At 55.9% G+C, this 20,092-nt stretch overlaps 1 protein-coding gene across 9 annotated transcripts in view; it reads right to left on the bottom strand.

Moving 5' to 3' along the window:
* MYO9B (myosin IXB) overlaps positions 1-20,092 on the bottom strand; it is a 108,351-nt gene that overhangs the window by 6,028 nt on the left and 82,231 nt on the right. For 8 of the 9 annotated variants that reach the window (XM_088839153.1, XM_055428655.2, XM_088839155.1 and 5 more), the window contains 19 exons: positions 19,503-19,542; positions 18,333-18,455; positions 16,834-16,914; positions 14,672-14,782; positions 12,667-12,789; positions 11,394-11,543; positions 11,144-11,310; positions 9,331-10,236; positions 8,144-8,216; positions 7,848-7,966; positions 5,331-5,464; positions 4,879-5,069; positions 2,919-3,017; positions 2,631-2,804; positions 2,468-2,509; positions 2,153-2,264; positions 1,234-1,304; positions 579-771; positions 85-213 (listed from right to left, as the gene is read on the bottom strand). In XM_088839153.1, the coding sequence (XP_088695279.1) occupies positions 85-213; positions 579-771; positions 1,234-1,304; positions 2,153-2,264; positions 2,468-2,509; positions 2,631-2,804; positions 2,919-3,017; positions 4,879-5,069; positions 5,331-5,464; positions 7,848-7,966; positions 8,144-8,216; positions 9,331-10,236; positions 11,144-11,310; positions 11,394-11,543; positions 12,667-12,789; positions 14,672-14,782; positions 16,834-16,914; positions 18,333-18,455; positions 19,503-19,542 (3,038 nt within the window). The remainder of the gene's footprint in view (positions 1-84; positions 214-578; positions 772-1,233; positions 1,305-2,152; positions 2,265-2,467; positions 2,510-2,630; positions 2,805-2,918; positions 3,018-4,878; positions 5,070-5,330; positions 5,465-7,847; positions 7,967-8,143; positions 8,217-9,330; positions 10,237-11,143; positions 11,311-11,393; positions 11,544-12,666; positions 12,790-14,671; positions 14,783-16,833; positions 16,915-18,332; positions 18,456-19,502; positions 19,543-20,092) is intronic. The other variant, XM_088839152.1, reaches the window with a different exon arrangement.

The following is a 20,092-nucleotide window of genomic DNA, read 5'->3' as shown; positions in this document are numbered from 1 at the left end:
CCTGACTGGCCATAGCAGAGGCTCAAGCCTCTGACCCCTGCCCTCGACCAACTGCCCGCCCTCGCCACAGTGGCGGGGACTCACCGACGGCACGGAGGAAGTCGCCATACTGGGCGAAGGTCATGAGGGGCTCGGGCAGTTCTCGCAGCCACTGCTTGAGCACCCCGGTGATGGCGTGGATGGGGAAGTTCTCCAGTTTGACTGCCATGGGGTCTGCAGGGTGGGCGCACGGGCCGGTGAGCATGAGGAAGGCGGGCAGGCTGAGCCTGGAGCCCCAGGTGGCGCCCTCCTGCCCTTGACACTCAGCCGTCTACGTCCCCTCCCTCCCCCAGCACCCACCTCCCACATGCGTGCTCAGTGGCTCAGTCGTGTCTGACTCTGTGCGACCCCGTGGACTGTAGCCCGCCAGGCTCCTCTGTCCATGGGATTTCCCAGGCAAGCATACTGGAGTGGATTGCCATTTCCTTCTCCAGGGCATCTTCCTGACCCAGGGCTGGAACCCGGGTCTCCTGCACTGGAGGCAGATTCTTTACTGTCTGAGCCACCAGGGAAGCCCACCCACCTCCCCCAGCACAAACCTGTCTGCAGCGCCTGCCGGAGCTCCCTTGTGCGGTTGGCGGCACCTGACTTGCGGTAGAGGCCCTCGGTGTACAAACCGTGCATCTCCACGTGTTCCAGAAGCTTCTCCAGCACGATGGGCACTGAGACCTTGTCGCTGGTCAGGCTGTCCACACACACGCCAAAGTGGCCCGACTCAGCGCCTGGTTCGACCTGTGATGGGGAGTGGGGACGGGTCAGGCCTGGGCTGGCTGCCTTCCCTGTCATCCCCTGGGCCTCCTCTGTGGCCTCCGTCCGTCCCCTGCCCCTTATGCTCTCTTGCAGACCTGCCAGAGATGCTGGGCTGTGGAGGTCCCTTGATGGCCACTGGCACGGCGTCTCTAAGTTAAGTGCCGCAGCCCAGCACTGAGGACCCCACCTCCCCTCTGTGCAGAGGGGGGGTCTCCCTGCCCCTGGGGGTGGGGAGAGTGGGGCCGGGGTCTGAGATGCACACACGAATCCGGCCCCAGCTTTGGGGGGGTCCTGGGAGCTGACAGGACCAGCCCCCTGCCTCCAGCTCTGCGCTCCGGCCTGATGACCAGCCTTGGCCTTGCACCCGGCACACCCTTTCCTCCACCTCTCTCAGGACGGCCGCCCTCGGGTATTTTGGACAGTTCCCAGCCTCGGCGGGCTCACCTTCTTCCAGCACGTGAAGGAGCAGGTCTGAATCTTGTGCACACACTTCTTGTGGCAGGTGGTCTTGCACACTAGGTTGTGGCGGGAGAGGGTGGTCACCAACAGCGCCTCAGGGACTTGGGGTCCCGCGGCTGCCCATCCCGGTGTCGGGACAGTGACAACCACCTGGGCAGTTATTATGGACATGAGGTGGCAGGCTGCTCCTCACACGGGCCGAGGGGAGAGGAAATTACCCTGGCCTGGAAGGAAAGCCAGCCCTAACTGGTTCTGGCAGGAAGACAGATGTGCTAGAGGCCTGTCTGACCCGGCCTGGGCTTCCAGGGGACGACTGGGTTCCCACCCAGGCTTGGTCACCTCCTGGCTGCCCGACTGGGGGCCAGTTGGGTCATTCTGGGCTGCACTTGTCTCTCAGGGTCCCTGTGGGGACTGACTGGCCTTGCCTGGCACATAAGGAGGGGCTGGCAGCTCAGGCAGTGAGGGCAACAAGAACAAATAGGGCCCAGGGGGACTTGGCCAGGTGGGTGTGCAGAGGGGAGGCTGCGGAGCTGGGGGGAGGCCTTGGGGTCAGCTGAGGACCGGCCTCTGACCCAGCACGACAGTAGCGGTGGGGTATGAGTGGGTGAGGTGCAGCCTCACTGCCCCGTGGTGAGGGGCCTATTCTTTTTTTCTGTTTTTATTTTTGGCCACAACCTGTGGTATGTGGAACTCCCCTGACCACGGATCAAACCTGTGCCCCCTGCATTGGAAAGGCAGAGTCTTAACCACTGGAGCACCAGGGAAGTCCGGGGGCAGTGTTCTGAAAAGACTGGTCCTGTAGCTGGGGTTAGGCCCCACAGTGAGGGGCTGGGGATGCAGTCGGGGTAGGGGTCAGAGGGTGTGGGGTGGGCGTCCGGGGGTACAGTGGGGGAGGGGCACTCACCGCTGCAGAGCAGGGCCTTGTCCATAAGCCAGATGTAGGAGAGGCACTGCTCACAGGACTGGGGGATGCTCACTTGGTAGCTGACGAACACATGCCCATTGTGCTGCAGGACCTGGGGTTGCGGGGGAGGGGGGCTGAGTGGGCAGGTGGACCCCTGGAGTCACCAGGGCGCCCCTTGGTGGGGACATCTCCCATGGCATCTCAGGGTGGGGATCCCTTTGGGCTGGGTGGGAAAACACATGCTTCCCCAGGTGTGCGTGAGCGCACACACACACACACACACACACCCATGCACACGAGAACACACATACTCACAGCGCGTTCCTGCTTCCGCTTTTTCTTCTGAGCTTTGCTCTGCTGTGAGAGAGCACACAGGCCAGGTCTGTGTGGGGCCCCTGGGGATACCCGCGCCCCCACCTGACCCCCCAGCGACATGCTGGCACAGGGACCCTCCTGCACCTGGAGTGGCTGCACCCACCTTGGGAGGCTCAAAGTCGTTCTTGGTGTACCCGCGGGTGAACTCGTCCAGCAGTGACTGGAAGAGGTTGAGGACCAGGTTGGGGTCCTTCTCGCCACGCTCGGCTGCCAGGTTGCTCACGACGATCTGGTAGTTCTCCATGAGGTCCTTGTAGCCCACGTGGATCTTCCCGTTCTGTGGGAATGCAGGCTGTGACCCTCCCGTAGGACAGACGGAAGGTGGCGCCCGGACTGGGGAGGGGGTGGGGGTTGCCTCGGGGCCCCTCCCTGGGGCTGGGGCTCCACGTACGGGGACGGAGTACATGGTCTTCAGATTGCTCCGGAACTTCTCGGTGGCTTCGATGAATAAGCTTTCGATGGGAGTCTTCTGGGAACGCAGGTCATTCACCTGGAGTCGGAGGGAGAGACCTGTGTTGCCTGGAGCCGGGCATCTGGGTGGTCACTGCTCTGCCCTGTCCCAGGTCCTTCCCTGGCTCCCCTGGGAACCATTCGGGCCCTCCTGTCAACCCTGGTCTCTCTGGGATCACTTACTGTGGGTGTCGAGCAGCAATCCTGGCCTCCCCTGCTAGGTGCTGGGAATACTTCCCAGTTGTGAGAAGCAAAATCATCTGCAGATGTTGCCAAGTGTCCCCTAGGGGCAGACTCAGCCCTGGCTGAGAAACCCTGGTTTAACGGGGCCCTTCCTGCTGCCTGTCACAGGCGCTTACTCCTGGCCATAGCCCAGGACTGCGGCTGCTTCACATAGCCTGATCATTTCAAGATGCCTCCCCCTTTGAAGGGTGTCTTAACCCTTTATTGTTCCCATCAGCCTGATGGCTCCCTCTGAAGCTCTCAAATGCTGCTCTGTTGGCTGTGGGGCTGCCTGAAACTGAGGTGTGAACACACCTGATTTCTTTAAATCTACTGCACACATGTGACTAAGTACAGTCAGTTGCGACCCCATGGACTGCAGACCGCCGGGCTCCTCTGTCCATGGGATTCTCCAGGCGAGAATACTAGAGTGGGCTGCCATGCCCTCCAGGGGGGTCTTCCTGACTCAGGGATCCAGCCCTCCTCTCTCACACCTCCTGCACTGGCAGGCGGGTTCTTTACCATTAGTGCTCCCTGGGAAGCCCCTCTAGTAGCACAGTAAGTGCCCAACCATCGCCTTGCACTGAATGCATTTTGTAAACAAATTAAAAAAAAAAAATTAATTTGCCTGTGCTGGGTCCTGGGGGCTTCCTAGGTGGCTCAGTGATAAAGAATCCGCCTGCAGTTTAGGAGATGTGAGAGAACTGGTTTGGATCCCTGAGTCGGGAAGATCCCCAGGAAGAGGAAATGGCTACCCACTCTTGCCTGGAAAATTCCATGGACAGAGACTGGTGGGCTACAGTCCACGGGGTTGCAAAGAGTCGGACACGACCGAGCACGCATGCAAGCTGGGTTTTAGTTGTGGCATGTGGGATCTAGCTCCCTGACCAGGGATTGGACCTGGGCCCCCTGAATTGGGAGCTCAGTGTCTTAATTGCTGGACCACCAGGGAGGTCCCCAAAAGTGTTCTAAATAAAGTAATTTGTGCACAATCAACTGCAGTTGCGTGGTAGGGCGAGGAAAGGCCACAGGACCTAGGAACAGCCTGGCAGCACTTGGTGTGTGTCTGGTGTTCTGTTTAGAAGGTTATTCTGGAGGCCAGTGCTTCCTCACGGGGAGAAAGCAGGAAACTGCCCCCAAGGGGCGCTGTGGGACAGCAAACCAAGTGTCTTCAATCAGCAGATCTCAACTGTCCTGTGCAGGAACCTCAGAATAAAATGCATCTGCCGGGTGCCCAACCCACGTGTGCACACGCCCGTGTACTCTGGACGATTTCAGTGGGTGAGGGTAGGGCTGGGTCCCAGAAGAGAGGCTTCGGGTATGACACGGCTCCTCATACTGAGCAGTCCTTGTGGTAAGACACATTTGCCGGCATGTCAGTATGTGTACAGAACAGGACGACTGCAGGCTACAAGTGATCTCACGGGAATCCTAGCTGGGTTTTGTAGAAAACCAGCAGATGCCAAACACAGATATAAGCACGTGATTTCCAGAACTTTCTGTGTGTTGGAACCACAGACCTGGCCTTTCTGTTCCCACATGATAAGGGCTTTGGTGTGACGGTTCAGAAAACTACAAAGTGGCAACCGCTCCCCGGGGAGGTCTGGGGCCACTCTGCGTGGGACCCCTGCCCCCAGAGTTCCCGGCCCAGGGAACTCACCCAGTTCCCCACCGCCCACCTTGTTGAGCAGGAATTCATCCAGGTACTTGAGCTCATTGGCGTTGGTGATCTTGCGGAACACGGACTCTCGCCACTTCTCCGACACCGTGATTTTGCCAACCTTGAGGTTTCGGTTCTTCTTGCCTTTGCCTCCCGGCTCCTTGGGGTGCTTCTCTCCTGTGGCATGACGGTGCTGGTGGCTGGAGGGGACTGGAGGGGTGGGGAAGGGGGCAGGAGAGGCTGGTGAGCATGGTGGGTTTCTGGGGAGGATGCGGTCCCCAGCATGGGGAACTAGGGCCCCACACCCCATGCACTGAGTTCTGTGGCTGGCAAGTGCCTCTGGGGATGGGGACCAGCCCTGAAACCGTGTGACCAGGGCTCAGCCCACAGCTGACTCAAGTCCCCACCTGGGACGATCCTCAGTGGACCCAGGGGCTCTGCTCTCCATCTCTGAGTCTGGGAATCACCAACCTTCTAGATTCTTCTTGGTGGTGGCAGCTTCCAGGATGGCTTGCCCGGGTGCGGCGCTCTCTGCCTCTTCTCCACCCTCCGGGCTGAATTTCTTATCCTTGCTCTTGTGAAGGAAAAGTCTCTTAAATGTGGATCTACAGGAGAAAATACGGGGCTCTGCTTAAGTCTCAGGAAATGAAGGCAGATTTGAGGCCAAAGGAAGGGCCAACCTGCTGTTAATGAGAAATAGCCCTTTCACTGGTTACCACTGGCAGGGGATCCCATTAGAAATAAGGCTGGTTTGTGTGAACTGACAGGGAAGTTGGGCGGAAGAGTGAGATACCAAGCAGATGTCACACTGTGACCCTATTTTCATATGTAAAGACAACTGGGGACTGCCCTGGTGGGCCAGTGGTTAAGAATCTGCCATTAAGTACAGGGGGCGTGGGTTCTATCCCTGGTTGGGGAACCAAGGTCCTGCATGCCTCAGGGCAGCTGAGCCCACTCGCTGCAGCTCCTGAGCCCTCATGCTCTGCAGCCCTTGAGCCACAACTAGGGAAGATCATGTGCCACAGCAGAGAGCCTGCAAAGCAAGAGAGGAAAAAAATCCCGTCCTTCCTCCCCCAAGATACTTTTATAGGCACAAGGTTTCTGTGGGGGGACTCAAAGAATAAGCCCGAAATCATGTACTGTGGATTCTGGATATGTGATGGGGTGAAGGATGACCCCCCGCCAAAGATTTGTTCATGTGCTAACCCTCAGGGCCTATGAGCATGACCTTATCTGGGAAAAGGGTTTTCACAGATATGACTAAATGCTATGGACTGAATGTGTCCTCCTAAATCTGTATACTGAAGCCTAACTCCCAGTGTGATGGTGTTAGGGATGGTGTGATAGTTTGGGAGGTAATTAGGTCACAAGGGTGGCGCCCTCATGAATGGGATTAGTGCCCTTCTAAGTAGTGCCCTTTTAAGAGACCCCAGAGAGCTCCCTTGCCACTTCCTCCATGTGAGGATGCTGTAGAAGGCCTCTATGAACCAGATACCAAATCTGCTGGCACCTTGATCTTGGATTTCCAGCCTCCAGCTCAGTCTGTGGTGTTTTGTTACAGCGGCCTGCATGGACTAAGACACTGAACAAAGGATCTTAAGATTCTGAGTCATCCTGGATTACCCATATGGGCTCTAAAGCCAGTGAGAAGTTGTCTTCATAAGAGACAGAAAGGAACTTCCCTGGTGGCTCAGTGGTAAAGAATCTGCCTTCCAATGCAGGGGACACAGGTTCAATCCCTGGTTGGGGGAACTAAAATCCCACATGCCTCATGACAGCTAAGCCCATTCACTGCAACTACTGAGCCTGCGCATAGCAAGCAAGACCCAGCGCAGCCAGAAAAAAAAAAAAGAGAAGAAACAGGAGAGGAGAAGAATGTCACATGAAGATGGAGGCTGAGATTGGGGGAGGGGGTGCAGCCACAAGCCAAGGAGTGCCTGCAGCCCCAAGAAGCTGGAAGAGGCAAGGAGGGGTCCCTCCTTGAGATTCTTTGGAGGGATGCACGGCCCTGCCCACGCCCTGATTTCACACTTCTGGCCTCTAGAAACACGAGAGTGAGTTCCTGTTCTTTGAAGCTACCCTGTGTGCGGTACTCTTTGGCGGTGGGGGGCCTCCCGAGAGTGGGGGGCTCTCTCTTCCCACTGCAGTCCACTCCTCACTATCCCCAAGCTCGCATTAAGTGTATGGATCAAAGCTCTCCTGTCCCAGGGCCCAACCTCTCTGCTCTGTGAACCACCTACATCTCGGTGGCAGGGACTTTTTGGGGATAACGCTGTGACTCAGATTTTGTGGTTCAAAGACCTGGAGGGTTCCCTGATGTGGGGATGGGGATGCTGGGAGCTAGTAATGATTCCGTTCATGCATGCTGAATCGCTTTGGTCGTGTCCGACTCTGTGATCCTATGGACTGTAGCCCACCAGGCTCCTCTGTGCGTGGGATCCTTGAGGCAAGAATACTGGAGTGGGTTGCCACGCCCTCCTCCACGGGATCTTCCCAACCCAGGGATTGAGCCCGAGTCTCTTACATCTCCTGCATTAGCAGGTGGGTTCTTTACCACTGGTGCCACCTGACAAGCCTGGTAATGATTTCATAAATGGCCAAAGGGACACTGCCTGTGGCCTCAGAGGAGGTGACCCACACTGGCTCCAGGCTTCAATGGGAATCATTTCACCCTGATGCAGCAACAATCTGTGCTCCATGTGGGTTTCTCTTTGTGGAACTGCCAAGTAAATGTCTCCTCAACTGAACTTCGTAAGTGCAACTGGCTTATGGGAATTCCCTGGTGGTCCAGTGGCGAGGACTCGGCACCTTCACTGCTGAGGGGTCAGAGTCAATCCCTGGTCAGTGCACTAAGAGCCTGCAAACCAAGTGGCCCAAAAAAGCAGCAGCATCAAGAGTGGGATTGGTTTAGGAGATTGGACTGCTCTTGGACTTAAGGCCCTGGACACCCTGGGTGTACCCAAGCCCACCCCCAAACCCTACACCTACTTAGACTCGGCGGAGCCTGGGGACAGGCTGGCGTCTGTCCCTGAGGCTGCGTCGGCTGACTTCTTCTTCTGGATGGCCAGCTTCTTCGTGCTGGGCTCCCCATCTGTTTCGGCAGAAGGCTGTAGGGGAGCGGGGCTGGGTGAGCAAAGGCAGGCGGCCTTGCCAGAGGGAAAGCAGGGATTCCCCCGGTGCCACCGTGCCTGCTATCCACCGTGCGCTCCTGGTGGTGCCAGGGCAGCTGGGACGGAAGTGGGCTCGGACCCGCAGGGGGTGGGAACCGCTACCTGAAGCTTTACCTGAGTCTTGGTCTGGGATGGGGACAGGAGGAGCCTGGAGACGTCACTCGTGGAAAAGGAAACACGCCTCTCCCTGTGAGATCACAGAAATGTGGCTTTTACTGACAAGGGTGAGCAGGAGACATCTGGGGTTGTCAGGACTGGGGGAAGGGCGGTGCTACTGAATCTGGTGGGTGGAAACCGCGGATGCTGCTCTGAACCTCATGGTGTTCAGGACGGCCCCCACCACGGAGATGGAGCCGGCCCCAGAGGCCGGTCATGCCGAGGCCAAGAAAGCCTGTCCCAGCAGAAGGTGTGTGTCTTCCTCCACCTCTTCCTTCCTTTGCAGAAGCTTGCCTCTGCAACAAGGGGCTGGGTCTTGGAGTCACTGATATTTAGCTTAGTAGGGGCCCAGGGTCTACAGTTTTTCCAGTAGTCACGTATGGATGTGAAAGTTGGACCATAAAGAAGGCTGAGCACTGAAGAATGGATGTTTTTGGACTGTGGTGTTCAAGAAGACTCCTGAGAGTCCCTTGGACTGCAAGGAGATGGACCCAGTCACCCTTAAAGGAGATCAACCCTGGATATTCACTGAAGGACTGATACTGATGCGCCAATATTTGGCCACGTGACGTGAAGAGCCGACTCACGGGAAAAGACCCTGAAGCTGGGAAAGGCTGAGGGCAGGAGAGGGGGCGACGGAGGACGAGACGGTTGGACGGCATCACCGACTCAATGAACATGAGTTCGAGCAAACTCTGGGAGATGGTGAAGAACAGGGAAGCCCGATGAGGTGCAGTCCCTGGGGTCGCGAAGAACTGGCCACAACTTAGCAAATGAACAAGAAGAAGAAGGGGTCCAAGTGTGTCGAGAGCTGCTCCTTCAGCCTCTAGGTGTGTGCGCGCAATCACCCCCACCCGTTGATGAGGAAACTGAGGTCCAGGCAGGCTGGAGAGGGGAACCTCAACCCGAGGGGCCACCCACCACAAGGCTGCAGGCTTTCTGTGTGAATACGGATCATTTGGGAAGGGGCTTCGTCTTTCCCAACCTTCCCTCCGGTACCCTGCTTCCCTGGGGCTGCTGCCCATCTGGTGTCGGCTCTCAGGCACTGAACCTCACGTGTTTCTGAGATGTACAATGCTGTGCAGCCACCCCCCATTCCCCGGCATCCCCAGCCCTCGCTTGGACAAAGGAAGGTGCAGGCTTACTCTGTGGGTGTGAGGGTGGCCCCCACGGCCCGATGCCGCTCACTGAGGTCCAGGGACTGACTCAGCATGGTGCTGCTGCCCGTGGTCATCAGCTTTTTGCCCCGCCACAGCTCCACGGCGTTGGCCAGCCGCTCAGTGTCAGGATCCCGGTACCGCTGAATCTGTGTGGAGCCTCCAGGACTGTCGGGCCTCTCCTGGGCCCTGGGGCTGATCCCTGGCTTGCTCTTGTCCTTGGGGGTCTCCGGGGTGGCACTGGGACCCGGCATGGTGACCCTGCTCTCCAGGGCCAGGCTGGTGGGTCGTTCCTCGTGGCCGGGCCTGGGGCTCCCGGCCTGGGCTTCTCCTGAGTCCGGGCTGCTCGGCGCAGCCTGTGGGGGCACCTGAGGCTGCTTCTTGGGGGCCGCCATCTCCATCTCAGTCCTGGTATCCGAAGAGCTTTCATCTTCCCTGCCCTCCTTTCTGTCTTCCAGGAGGCTCTCCTCTGACCCTGGGACATTCTTTCCAGAAAGTTCTCTGAGGGTGTGCTCGTCCTTGCAGGACTGGATGTGTTTGTTCTGGAGCTTCACGTGCTCCAGCCCCCGCTGTCGCCGTGACTCACGCTTCTCCCGGCTGCGGGGCACTTTATCGCGACCTTCAGCCGCGTGCTTCCAGGCTGGGGGCGCCTTCTCCATGCTCAGGATCTCCTTCTCAGGTTGGCAGCTCTCGGCTGGGGGAGCCCCGTCGCTGGGCCACACCTCGGGCTCCAGGTCCAAAGGCTCACCCTCCATGGAGGGTTCCAGGTCCTGCTCAGGTTCTGGCCCAGCTGCCTGGGCCAGCCCAGCCTCGGCAGTTTCCTCCTTCATGGCTTGCTCGGCTTCCCTCTCCTTCTCTTCAGCTTTCTGCTTCTCCTCCACCATCTGGCTGAAGCTGGTGGGGCGGGGGAGGAAAGGAGGTGGGTTCAGGAGCAAATCCCCGCAGGGCGTCGGGAAACCCTGTTCCACCTGCAGGTACAGGGTTGGGGGGCCAGGCTCCCCCTCTGCCAAGGGGTGAGACCCTGGCCCCCAGAGATGCTTCTGGAAAGGTGGACCCATCCTCAGCCAGGAAAGGGGGAGACTGGGAATAGCCTCATGTTGTCATGGGCACTGCTGCCTAATGGGTTCAGTGAAAAAAGTGAAAAATACTGGTTGCTCAGTTGGGTCCAACTCTATGGACTGTAGCCCGCCAGGCTCCTCTGTCCATGGGATTCCCAAGGCAAGAATACTGGAGTGGGTTGCCATTTCCTCCTCCAGGGGATGTTCCTGACCCAGGGATTGAATCTGGGTCTCCTGAATTGCAGGCAAATTCTTTACCATCTGAGCCATCAGGGTCAGGGGACCTTTATTAGGTTTGTTGCAGGAGGAATCTGTTCAGAACTCCCTGAATTCCTCTGGGGTCCCTGGCCTGGTGGACTTCCTGTGAGTGGGGACAAGAGGGCCCCCCTGAGGGTTGGTCCCAGTGGCCTAAACCCTCTGAGTCCAGGTGTTCTGCTCAGTGGCTGGGGGTGGGCAGGTGCAGGGGGTCCTCTGGCAGAGACTGAGTGCCACCAATGGTGATCTGGGGTTGCCACAGGTGCCACCTAACAGCCCTGGAGTGTCTCTCTAGGGTCCAGTGTGCCCAGACTGGCTAGATGCCTGCCAGCCCCTCCTCAGCCTCTCTGCACCCAGACAGGGACATTCTGACAGCTCTACCGGCCAGGGGGTATCTCAGGTAGTGCTTGAGTGTTGAGTGGGTGGAATGTTCTGGGGGGTTGGAGGTTGGGGGTGGGTGGGGGGGTGCTTAGTCCCATTCTGCTTACCTCTTGCGCTGCAGGTGCCCCCGGCAGAGGCTCTGGAGGCGGATGATGCTCTGTCTCTGGTGCTGGTAGGCTGCCCGCTGCCGGTAGCCCCTCCACGCGGCCTGGAGGAACACGGCTGCCTGCGACCTCTCCAGTGCCCGGCGGACGCGGTAGGACCGCCAGCAGGCCTGAGAGTGGAGGGGGCGTTCAGGGGCTGGGTGTGCGTGGCCCCAGCCAGCCTTGCCCCCCACCCCGCGGGCCCCCTGGGCACCTGGATCGTGATGGCTGCCCGCCGCGTCTGCAGGAAGTGCCTGCGCTCCAGCACCATCCGGAACCAGCTCTGCAGCAGCAGGATCTTCCGCACGACCTCCCGGTGCAGTGTCTCCTGCAGGGCCTGCCGCTCGGTCTCCTTCAGGAAGACCTGGGGGTGGGCACAGGAAGCGTTGGTGAGGCCTCCAGGACCCCTGTACTCAGGTCTGCTCAGCCCACTTGGTAGTGAGTGAGACTGAGCTGGTGTACTGACTACTGATCTGACCAAGAGGAGTTTTTTAAAAAAATTCATGTTGAGATAGAATTCCCATAACATAAAAGGAACCATTTAAAGTGAATAATTTGGTGGCATTTAGTACTTTCATGATATTGTGCAGCTGTCGCCTCTATCCAGCTATGAAACATGTCATCACTTCCAAGGGAAACTCTGTATCCGTTAGTAGTCACTTCCTAATCCCCCTCCCTCAGCCCCTGGCAACCCCTAATCTGCTGTGTCTTATTTTTATTTTTAAAACTTTTGGGGGGTTCACATCACACAGCATGTTGGATCTTAGCCTCCGAGTCAGCACTGAACCTTCAACCCTTGCATTGGAAGTGCAGAGTCCTAACCACTGGATCACCAGGGAAGCTCCCGCTTTCCATTTGTATCGATTTACCTGTTCTGGACATTTCATATTAACTGGATCATATACTATGAGACCTTTGGTGCCTGGCTTCTTCCACTCAGCATAACATTTTCAAGGTTCATCCACGTAAGTGTATATTAGAGCTGAATAAGATTCCACTATGGGAATGGCCCACGTTTTATTTATCCATCATCTGTTCATGGACACATGGGCTATTTCTACCCTCTGGCAATTGTGACTAGAACTGTGCCATGAATGTACATGCACTAGGATTCGTTTGCACATGTTTTCAATTCTTTTGGGTTTATATCTAGGAGAGGAACTGCTGGGTCACATGGTAACTCTACATGATTAACTCGCTGGCGAGCTGTGAGACATCACAAAGGTTACTGACCAGTCCCCTGAACACCCTGTGCTATGGTATGATGGTTCTTAGCCTACAAATGAGAAACTGAGAAAGTGATGCCTGAGCCCTACACCTTAGGTCTGTTTCTCTGCCTTCCAGGAAGAAATAACGTGCTGTACCCCAAGAAATGTACTTCCTCAGCAGAGCCCTTATTTTCCAGGGAGTGGCGTGGGCTGTGAGAGGACCCTGTGTGGAGTGGAAGGTATGGGTATAAGGGCCCTCCGAGGGCTGTGATTGCTGACCTTGGTCTTGCCGATCTGGTAGCTCCTCTTGTCTATGTCCATCTTCTCCAGCAGGGCAGAGATGACCTCCCTGCAGGGCTGGGCATTCTTAGGGAGAAGCACCTGGAACTGCTCTGTGAAATCCTGGGTGTTTTTGGGTAAGAAAGGAGAATTTATGTGAGGGCTTCTGCCACCAGAAAGAACAGGGCTCTAGCAACTCCCCGGTCAAGTCGTTTCCGAAGCCAAAACTTGGATTGATGTGAATCGTGTTGACAAAACTAAGATCTGGGACTTTCGGAAATAGTCTGAAGCTTAAGAAAGACTCGCAGACGCAGAGCACTGCATCTTTCAGTCAGTGGGAGAGTGATCATATCATGAGGACCTGCCGGGTGCTGGCATTGTTGCGGGGAGAGCCAGAAGATGAAGCTGACTTTGAGGGGCTCACAGTCTGTGATTCATTAGAGGGCTGAACACAGCTGGAGGTATGCCTTTTTTTTCACTGCATGGCATGTGGGATCTAAGTTTCCTGACCAGGGATTGAATCTTCATTCCCTGCAGTAGAAGAGCAGCATCCTAACTACTGGACCACAAGGAAAATCCCCAAGGTATGCCCCCGACCTTTCTGTGGCCATGCTGTGCAGCATGTGAGACGCTGTGTCCACCATCAGGGATCAAACCTGTGCCCCCTGCATTGGGAGCATAGAGTCTAACCCACTGGACCATCAGAGAAGTCCTGGTATGTCCTGTTTAAGTAAACAGTTATGCTGAATGTTTAATAGCCAATCATGAGTGAAGCACACTGGCATTTTCTCCCTTTTTGGTAATTTGCCTTTCCTGTTTATGCAGATCAGAAAGATGATATTCCCGTTTCTGTGGATAAGAAGAGGCAGGCATGCCACAATGAAGCCATGTACCTGAGGCCATGCAGGTAAACCTGGAACGGGGATCAGGGGCTTCCACCTCTAGGTTCAGGCCCAGTGCTCACTCAAGCACTGCACAGCTGCTGCCAGCTCCCCGCATAAGCCAAGGGTTCTCCACCTGGGCTATGCTAACCCCTGGGGATTTTGGTGTTAAACGGAGACATCTTGGGTTGTCAGAACTCAGGGGGATAGTGTTCCTGGCATCTTGTGGGTGGAAGCCAGGGATGCTACTCAATGTGCAGTGGTGCACACGGTGGCCCTCACCACAGAGCATGCCCCAGCCCCAGCCGTCAATGGTGACATAGTTGAAAATCTGTTGAAATTTGGTCTTCACCAATTTGGTGTTACTAGTGAGACTCTGTGTTTCTAGAAAGCCCAGGGACCCTGAAGTCATTTCCTTGGGTCTCAGTTTCCATACTGGGAAAATAGGAACCAGGGCCCGCCTTGCAGCTGGTTGGCAGAATAAAAGAGCTGGGTATAAAAGTGTCTATTACAAGCACAGAGACAAGTCAATATCTTGTAATAACCTGTAATGGAAAATAATCTGAAAAATAATATATGTGTATATGTATAACTGAATCACTGTGCTGTGCACCTGAAACACTGTAAGTCAACTATACTTCAATAAAATATATATATTAAGAAAAAAAGATTGGAGAAAGAAAAAAAAAATGCCTATTACAGAAAATGCTCAGTAAAGAGCCAAGTCACACAGGGATCTGCTTGTGTGATTCCCTCTTCCCTGTTTGGTTTAACACGTCTCCTGTGAGGAACTAGCCCCTTCCCTGCTCCCCACTATGAGAAAGAACGATCTGGTACAAATACCAACAGTTATTGCTGTTAGTCGCTTAGTCGTGTCCGACTTTTTTATAGACCCCCATGGACTTCAGCCCGCCAGGCTCATCTGTCCATGAGATTTCCCAGGCAAGAATACTGGAGTCGATTGCCATTTCCTTCTCCAGGGGATCTTCCCTACTCGGGGGTCAGTATCAGGGTGGAGAAACCCTGATGGAAAGTAACCTGCCAGGCTCAGCTTCCAGAGAAGTGTTCTCTCTGGAGGTGGCCAGTGTCCCAGACGGCCATACCTGTGCATGAATGTGTCCTACCTGAAACGTGTACTTGGCGCTGTAGCCCGACCTGCGAATCCGCACGGTCTCCAGCATGCCTGTGTAGCGCAGCTGCTGTAGCACCAGCTCATCATCGAAACACAGCTCTTTCTGAAACGGGATTGAGCGATCAGTGGAGACATCTGCAGGTGCCTGGGGACAGGCAGCCCTGGGAAGAGATGCTGATTCCCTTGTGACTGCCATCCCTCTGGACTATAGATACGGGTGCAGTCAGCACACACCCATGGGCTGGGGCTGGGCTGGGAACTGTCCCCAACCTGGCAGCTGTGGGCACCTGGTTTTTTTCTTTGTCCCAGTCATGCTTTTTGAAATAAAGAGGTGGGGCTGCTCAGCAGTGATACTTGAGGCATTCATCTCTTCTACAAAACATGGCATCTGATCTGCTCTATTCCTTGCTGTCCGGGAGACAGATACTTCTTCTCACTGCCTAACTTAAGACAACTTGGTGCAAAGATTTATTTTCTCAAGGCCCCCTCCCAAACCTGTGTTGAACTCATACCCTGTGCCAGGGATCAGGACAAGTACTGGGGATCTAGCAGAAAGAACACATGGCTGGGCCGTGGGAAGTGTTACAGGAGAGGGGACCCTGGACCATGTCTTGAGAGCTGAGAAGAGGACAGGTCGGGGAGGAGGGCAGGAAGCAGCTAGGTGAAGACCCAGAGGAGAAAGGGGAGGCCAAGCCATGGACAGCAGGGAGTTGCTTGCTGCTGGAGGGTTAGGGGTAAGGGGGAGGAGAGGCTGAAACAAGGTGGGTTCAGTGAGCTTCCAGCCCAGAGCTCAGGGGCCTAGACTCCATGCTGGTGCATGTTATTTAAGTGGAGGGAGGGAAGGGAAGGGCATGAGGCGAGGGATGTCATGACAGGACACGAGGTATCTGCTTCCGGTATCTGGTGGGCTCTCCAAGACTGGACAGGATGCTACTCGGTACCCTAAAGAGCACAGGACAGATGCTCAACAGCAAATAAGCATGGCTCCTGCCCAGAGCAGGTGTTGGTGGAGTGTTTTCTGAGTTGTCCAATATTGAGGCAAAATCCAAACAGGTGGGGCAAGTGGGCCTGATTCTGCAGCTGGTGGCAGAAACCTCTGAGATGCCGTCGCTGGGGGACCAGGAATGGGGTGGGGGAGGAGGAGACAGCCTGAGTCCAGGTCCTCGCCTGGAAGGAATGGAAGCTTTGGCACCCGGCAGGGTCAAGCTGGTCTCTGGAGGTTGGCGGCACATCCCAGGAGCAGGGAAGAGGAACAGAAACAGGAAGAGGAGAGACAGAGTGTTGGGGAACAGTCACCAGGACGTCCCTGCTCAAAGATCCGCTCGTGCCCGGGAGAGCGCCCAGGTCCTGCACGGCTCCAGCAAAGATCTCGAGGGCACAGAGTCGCCAGTGGACCTCTGGGGTGAAGAAAGCCTGGCAGCAGGAGCTGAACCGGCTGCTGGGGCCCCCCACTGGTGCTGTCTTCCCAGAAAGTTCAGGATGAGCAGCAGGCTCTGGGCTCCTGTTTTCTGACCTCAGCCTCTCGCATCTGGCATATTTTCTGCGCTGACTGCTTTGGGAATATATCTGGAGAGCACCCTGACCCGTCCGTCCTCGAGCCAGCTTTCTCTGGGGCCCCTCCATGCTCCAGTGCGTGCATGTGTACTCACTTGCTTCAGTCATGTCTGACTCTTTGCAACCCCATGGACTGTAGCCCGCCAGGCTCCTCTGTCCATGGGATTCTCCAGCCCAGAATACTGGAGTGGGTTGCCATGCCTTCCTCCAGGGGATCTTCCCGACCCAGGGATCGAACCTGCGTCTCTTGCACTGCAGGTGGATTCTCTACCGTTGAGCCACTGGGGAATCCCCCATGTTCCAGAGGATGTCTCTATTCCTGGCTGGTCACTAGATGGCCCTGGCTGTCTCCCGCTGATCCCTGCCACCCCCGGCTGGCTAGAGCACACTTTTAAAATACATGTCAAAGGAGGCAGGAACCCTGGCTGGTAGCAGAACCAGCCTCCTCCAGCCCCCAAAACCTGTGTTCCTCCAGGACTCTCCTGACCATCCCTCCTGACTCCCAGAACTCCCCCACCCCTGGACACACAGTAACACTCCCTGCCAGTCTCCAGACCTGGGCTTGGCTTTCGCCTCCCCGGAGATGGGGGAGCCCCTTACCTTCTCGGCGTTGGAGCGGATGCAGCGGATGAAGAAGGGCTCTGCCTTCCCCAGTGCTTCCAGGAGCTTATTTAGAGAAGTCTGAGGAGAGAGGTGGGGGAAGGGTGTTGGGCTGGGACCCCGTCAGGGGCACATCCCTCAAGGGAAGGGGATCCAGTCACCTTCCTGCATCAACGGGGGTGTATCTGTGCTGACAGGGAACAGAGGAGGCTGCAGCAGGAGGCTGTGCTAACCCAGAGGGCCCCCAAGGGAGCTGTGGGTCCCCGTGGCTGAGGGCCACCATGTTTCTGTCTCAGGTGAAAGGAGAGGGGAAGGTGGTGGAAGCAGATTAACTCTTTCTAGGGATTTAAATCACATGTCAAAGGAGGCCAAGAACCCTGGCTAGTAACAGAACTCGTTTTCTCCTGCCCCCACGGAAATGTCAGCACCAGCTGGCGGCCACCCTCTTATCAGAGGTTGAGCTCTGCAGGGCCTCACTTCCAAGTGCCTAAATTCTAAGAATCCAAAACTGTTCCTTTTTTCCTTCAGCCTTAGAGGTACAAGCTCCTGCCCATGGTTACTACCTCAATGTTCCTTCTCTGTTCCCCTTCTGCCTTTTCAGTTCTCTAGTACCTGTTTAACCAGTTCCATACATTACATTCTGATTTAAAAAAAAAAAAGTCAGTCTCAGAAGGGATCATGGTTGCAGTGATTTTGGTCTCTGGCCTGCTATTTCCAAAAGGGCATTGTGGGAGATTCTAAATGATGTAATTATATACATAAAAGCTGAAGTGGAAACAAAAGACTTAGATTGTGCAGAATGGGAAGGAACAGAAAAGTTAATGGTGAGAGTTCCCGGTCATCTGTTGTTTAGTTGCTAACTCATGTCCAACTCATGTGACCAACTCATTGACTATAGCCCACTGGGCTCCTCAGTCCGTGGAATTTTCCAGGCAAGAATACTGGAGTGGGTTGCCATTTCCTCCTCCAGGGAATCTTCCTGACCCAGGGATTGAACCTGCATCTCCTGCATTGGCAGGTGGGTTCTGTACCACTGAGCCACCAGGGAAGCCCTCATTGGCCAGTGGACCCCACTGAAAGAAAGAAAAGTGTCCCTGAGCTTCCTGGCAACCAGGGAAAAAAGGGAAATGTGATCTGAGGACACAGTTCAGTGTTCACATTAACTCAACTGACTCATGGCTCTTTTAAGATGGTGGTTCTCCACCAAGAGTGACTGTGTTCCCCAGGGAGCCTTGGCACTATCTGGAGGCGTTCTGGTAGTCATGTCTGGACAATGCTACCAGCCTCTGGCAGGTGGAGGCCAGCAATGTTGCTCAACAGCCCACAACACACTGGATGGCCCTCACCATGGAGAATGACCCAGCCCCAAATGGCAAATGGTGCTGTGGTCAGGAATGCTGGGGATAATGAGAAGCTCCCTGTGCTGGGTTAGTTTTGGCCCAGCCAGGTGAGTGCCAGGCAGAGCTTAATACCCCCTTCCACCCCACTGGCCCATCCACCTGGAACTGGGCACTGATGCTGGGCGGCTTCTTCTTCTTGTGCAGGTGTAGCAGGGACTTGGTAGTACGGTCATGCAGGGTCATACTGATGATCAGCTTCAGCGATTTGGAGTCCAGCAGGTTCTAGGACAGAATCGCAGGGTCTGGCCTGCCCTCCCAAAGCCCCAGGGGGCACCGGGAGGCATCTTGTGTGGCCCCAGAACCAGGACAATGCCCCCTGGGGTGGCAGCTCTTAGCTCAGTCTGGGGGCTGTGCTGTCAGAGATGGGGTTGGGGCAGGAGGGCCTGGAGGGCAGCTGCAGTGACCTGACTGGAGGACTGAGCCTGAGCTGCGACCTGTGGATGGTGCCGCCTCCTAGAGGGCTGATTATGGCCACTTGTGGCCTGAGTGCCCAGAAACCAAGAGCTACGGAGTGCTGGCTTCCCTCCATGCAGTGCGAGGCACGCCAAGCACCCCATGTTGCTGAGTGCTCATCCGGCCGGTGCTCCGTGGGTCAGCCCTCACTGTTGATACAAGGTAGGGGCGCTAGTGCTGTCCCACCTGTTGGCCAGACTGAGTGGACTGAGTGGTCGCTCTCTTTCTAATTTCAGAATCCCTCAGCACTCTGTACGTGCAGACTGGACAGGGCGCCTGGGTGCACCTGACCCAAGGCTGGCTGCTGGGGTCTAGGCTGCCAGCGATGCACAGCTGCCCTCTTCCCAACAGGATCACCCTGGCTGATAGGCCTCCTCTCCCTGGATGCCCAGGAGGTGATGAAGCTCATCCCATCCTCTTGGAGTTGGCTTGCAGCTAAAGACACCCAACTTGGGGATATGACAGGAGGGCCCCATCGCCTCTTGGTGAGATAAGCTCTGAGGTATGGCTGCCACTTCTGGGTTCCCCGGGATCCTGCCCTCCCCCACCTCAGGTTTCTCCTGGGGAGTTCCCCGCTGTACACCACTTGTGCCAAGTCCACATCACAGACCCTGCTTCTAGAAAACCCAAGCAAAGACCCCTCCATGTCATTTCAACAGGAGACAGTTTTTTAGAGGGCAAAGGGGAGAGGGAAGCAAAGAGAAGGAATTAGAGAAGCTCAAGAAGGTAAAAGGCCCCGCCCCACCCCACTCTGTAGAAACAGGACGCGAGCCAGCTGCTCGCGAGGTGGTGTTGGGCGGTGTTGTGTGTGTTTACCTTTGGAATGATCTGCTTTTGTTTGATACCTTTACTTTTCCTGTCAAAATATTAAAAATGGTTTTGTGAACAGACGGAACACAGTGTCTGGCTCTGGGTTAGTTTAGCAAGCCACGCCTTGCGGGTTAGATGGAGCGAGAACAGAGAGAGCGACAGTCCAGAGGCACAAGTGCAACGAGGCCGCCGCCTCGCCAGGGACCGTGCACACCCGCCTCACTGGGCCAGTGGCTGCCCCTGAGGTGGCAGGGCCCTGGGAGTCTGGGGGGAGCTGGTGGATCTCACAGAATGACAGTGAGATGTCCCATAGGGGGTTTCGAGGGACCCCATATAGCTCTGAACCTACCAGGTGTCCCAGCTCTATTTGCTACATGTTGGGAACCATCAAAGTGGTCTGAAGACCCTTCTGGAGCCCCTGCCCTGGTGGCCGGGTCTGTGTCTCAAAGAACTGAGATAGGGCCTGGGTGTATGGGTGCCTTATGGACTTGAACTGGCAGAAGGTTAAAAACGAAAGCTGATCTTTTTGGCTGAGTGGGGGGCACCCACACATTCTTAGACACTTTATGGAATCTTGCAGACAAGAAAAGATTTTT

The sequence above is a fragment of the Moschus berezovskii genome, chromosome 8 (assembly GCF_049115385.1).
Source record: "Moschus berezovskii isolate FMDL1 chromosome 8, NW_MosBer_1.0, whole genome shotgun sequence".
Classification (NCBI taxonomy): domain Eukaryota; kingdom Metazoa; phylum Chordata; class Mammalia; order Artiodactyla; family Moschidae; genus Moschus; species Moschus berezovskii.
The sequence above is the reverse complement of the archived record's forward strand: the minus strand, read 5'-3'. Positions and strand labels throughout refer to the sequence as shown.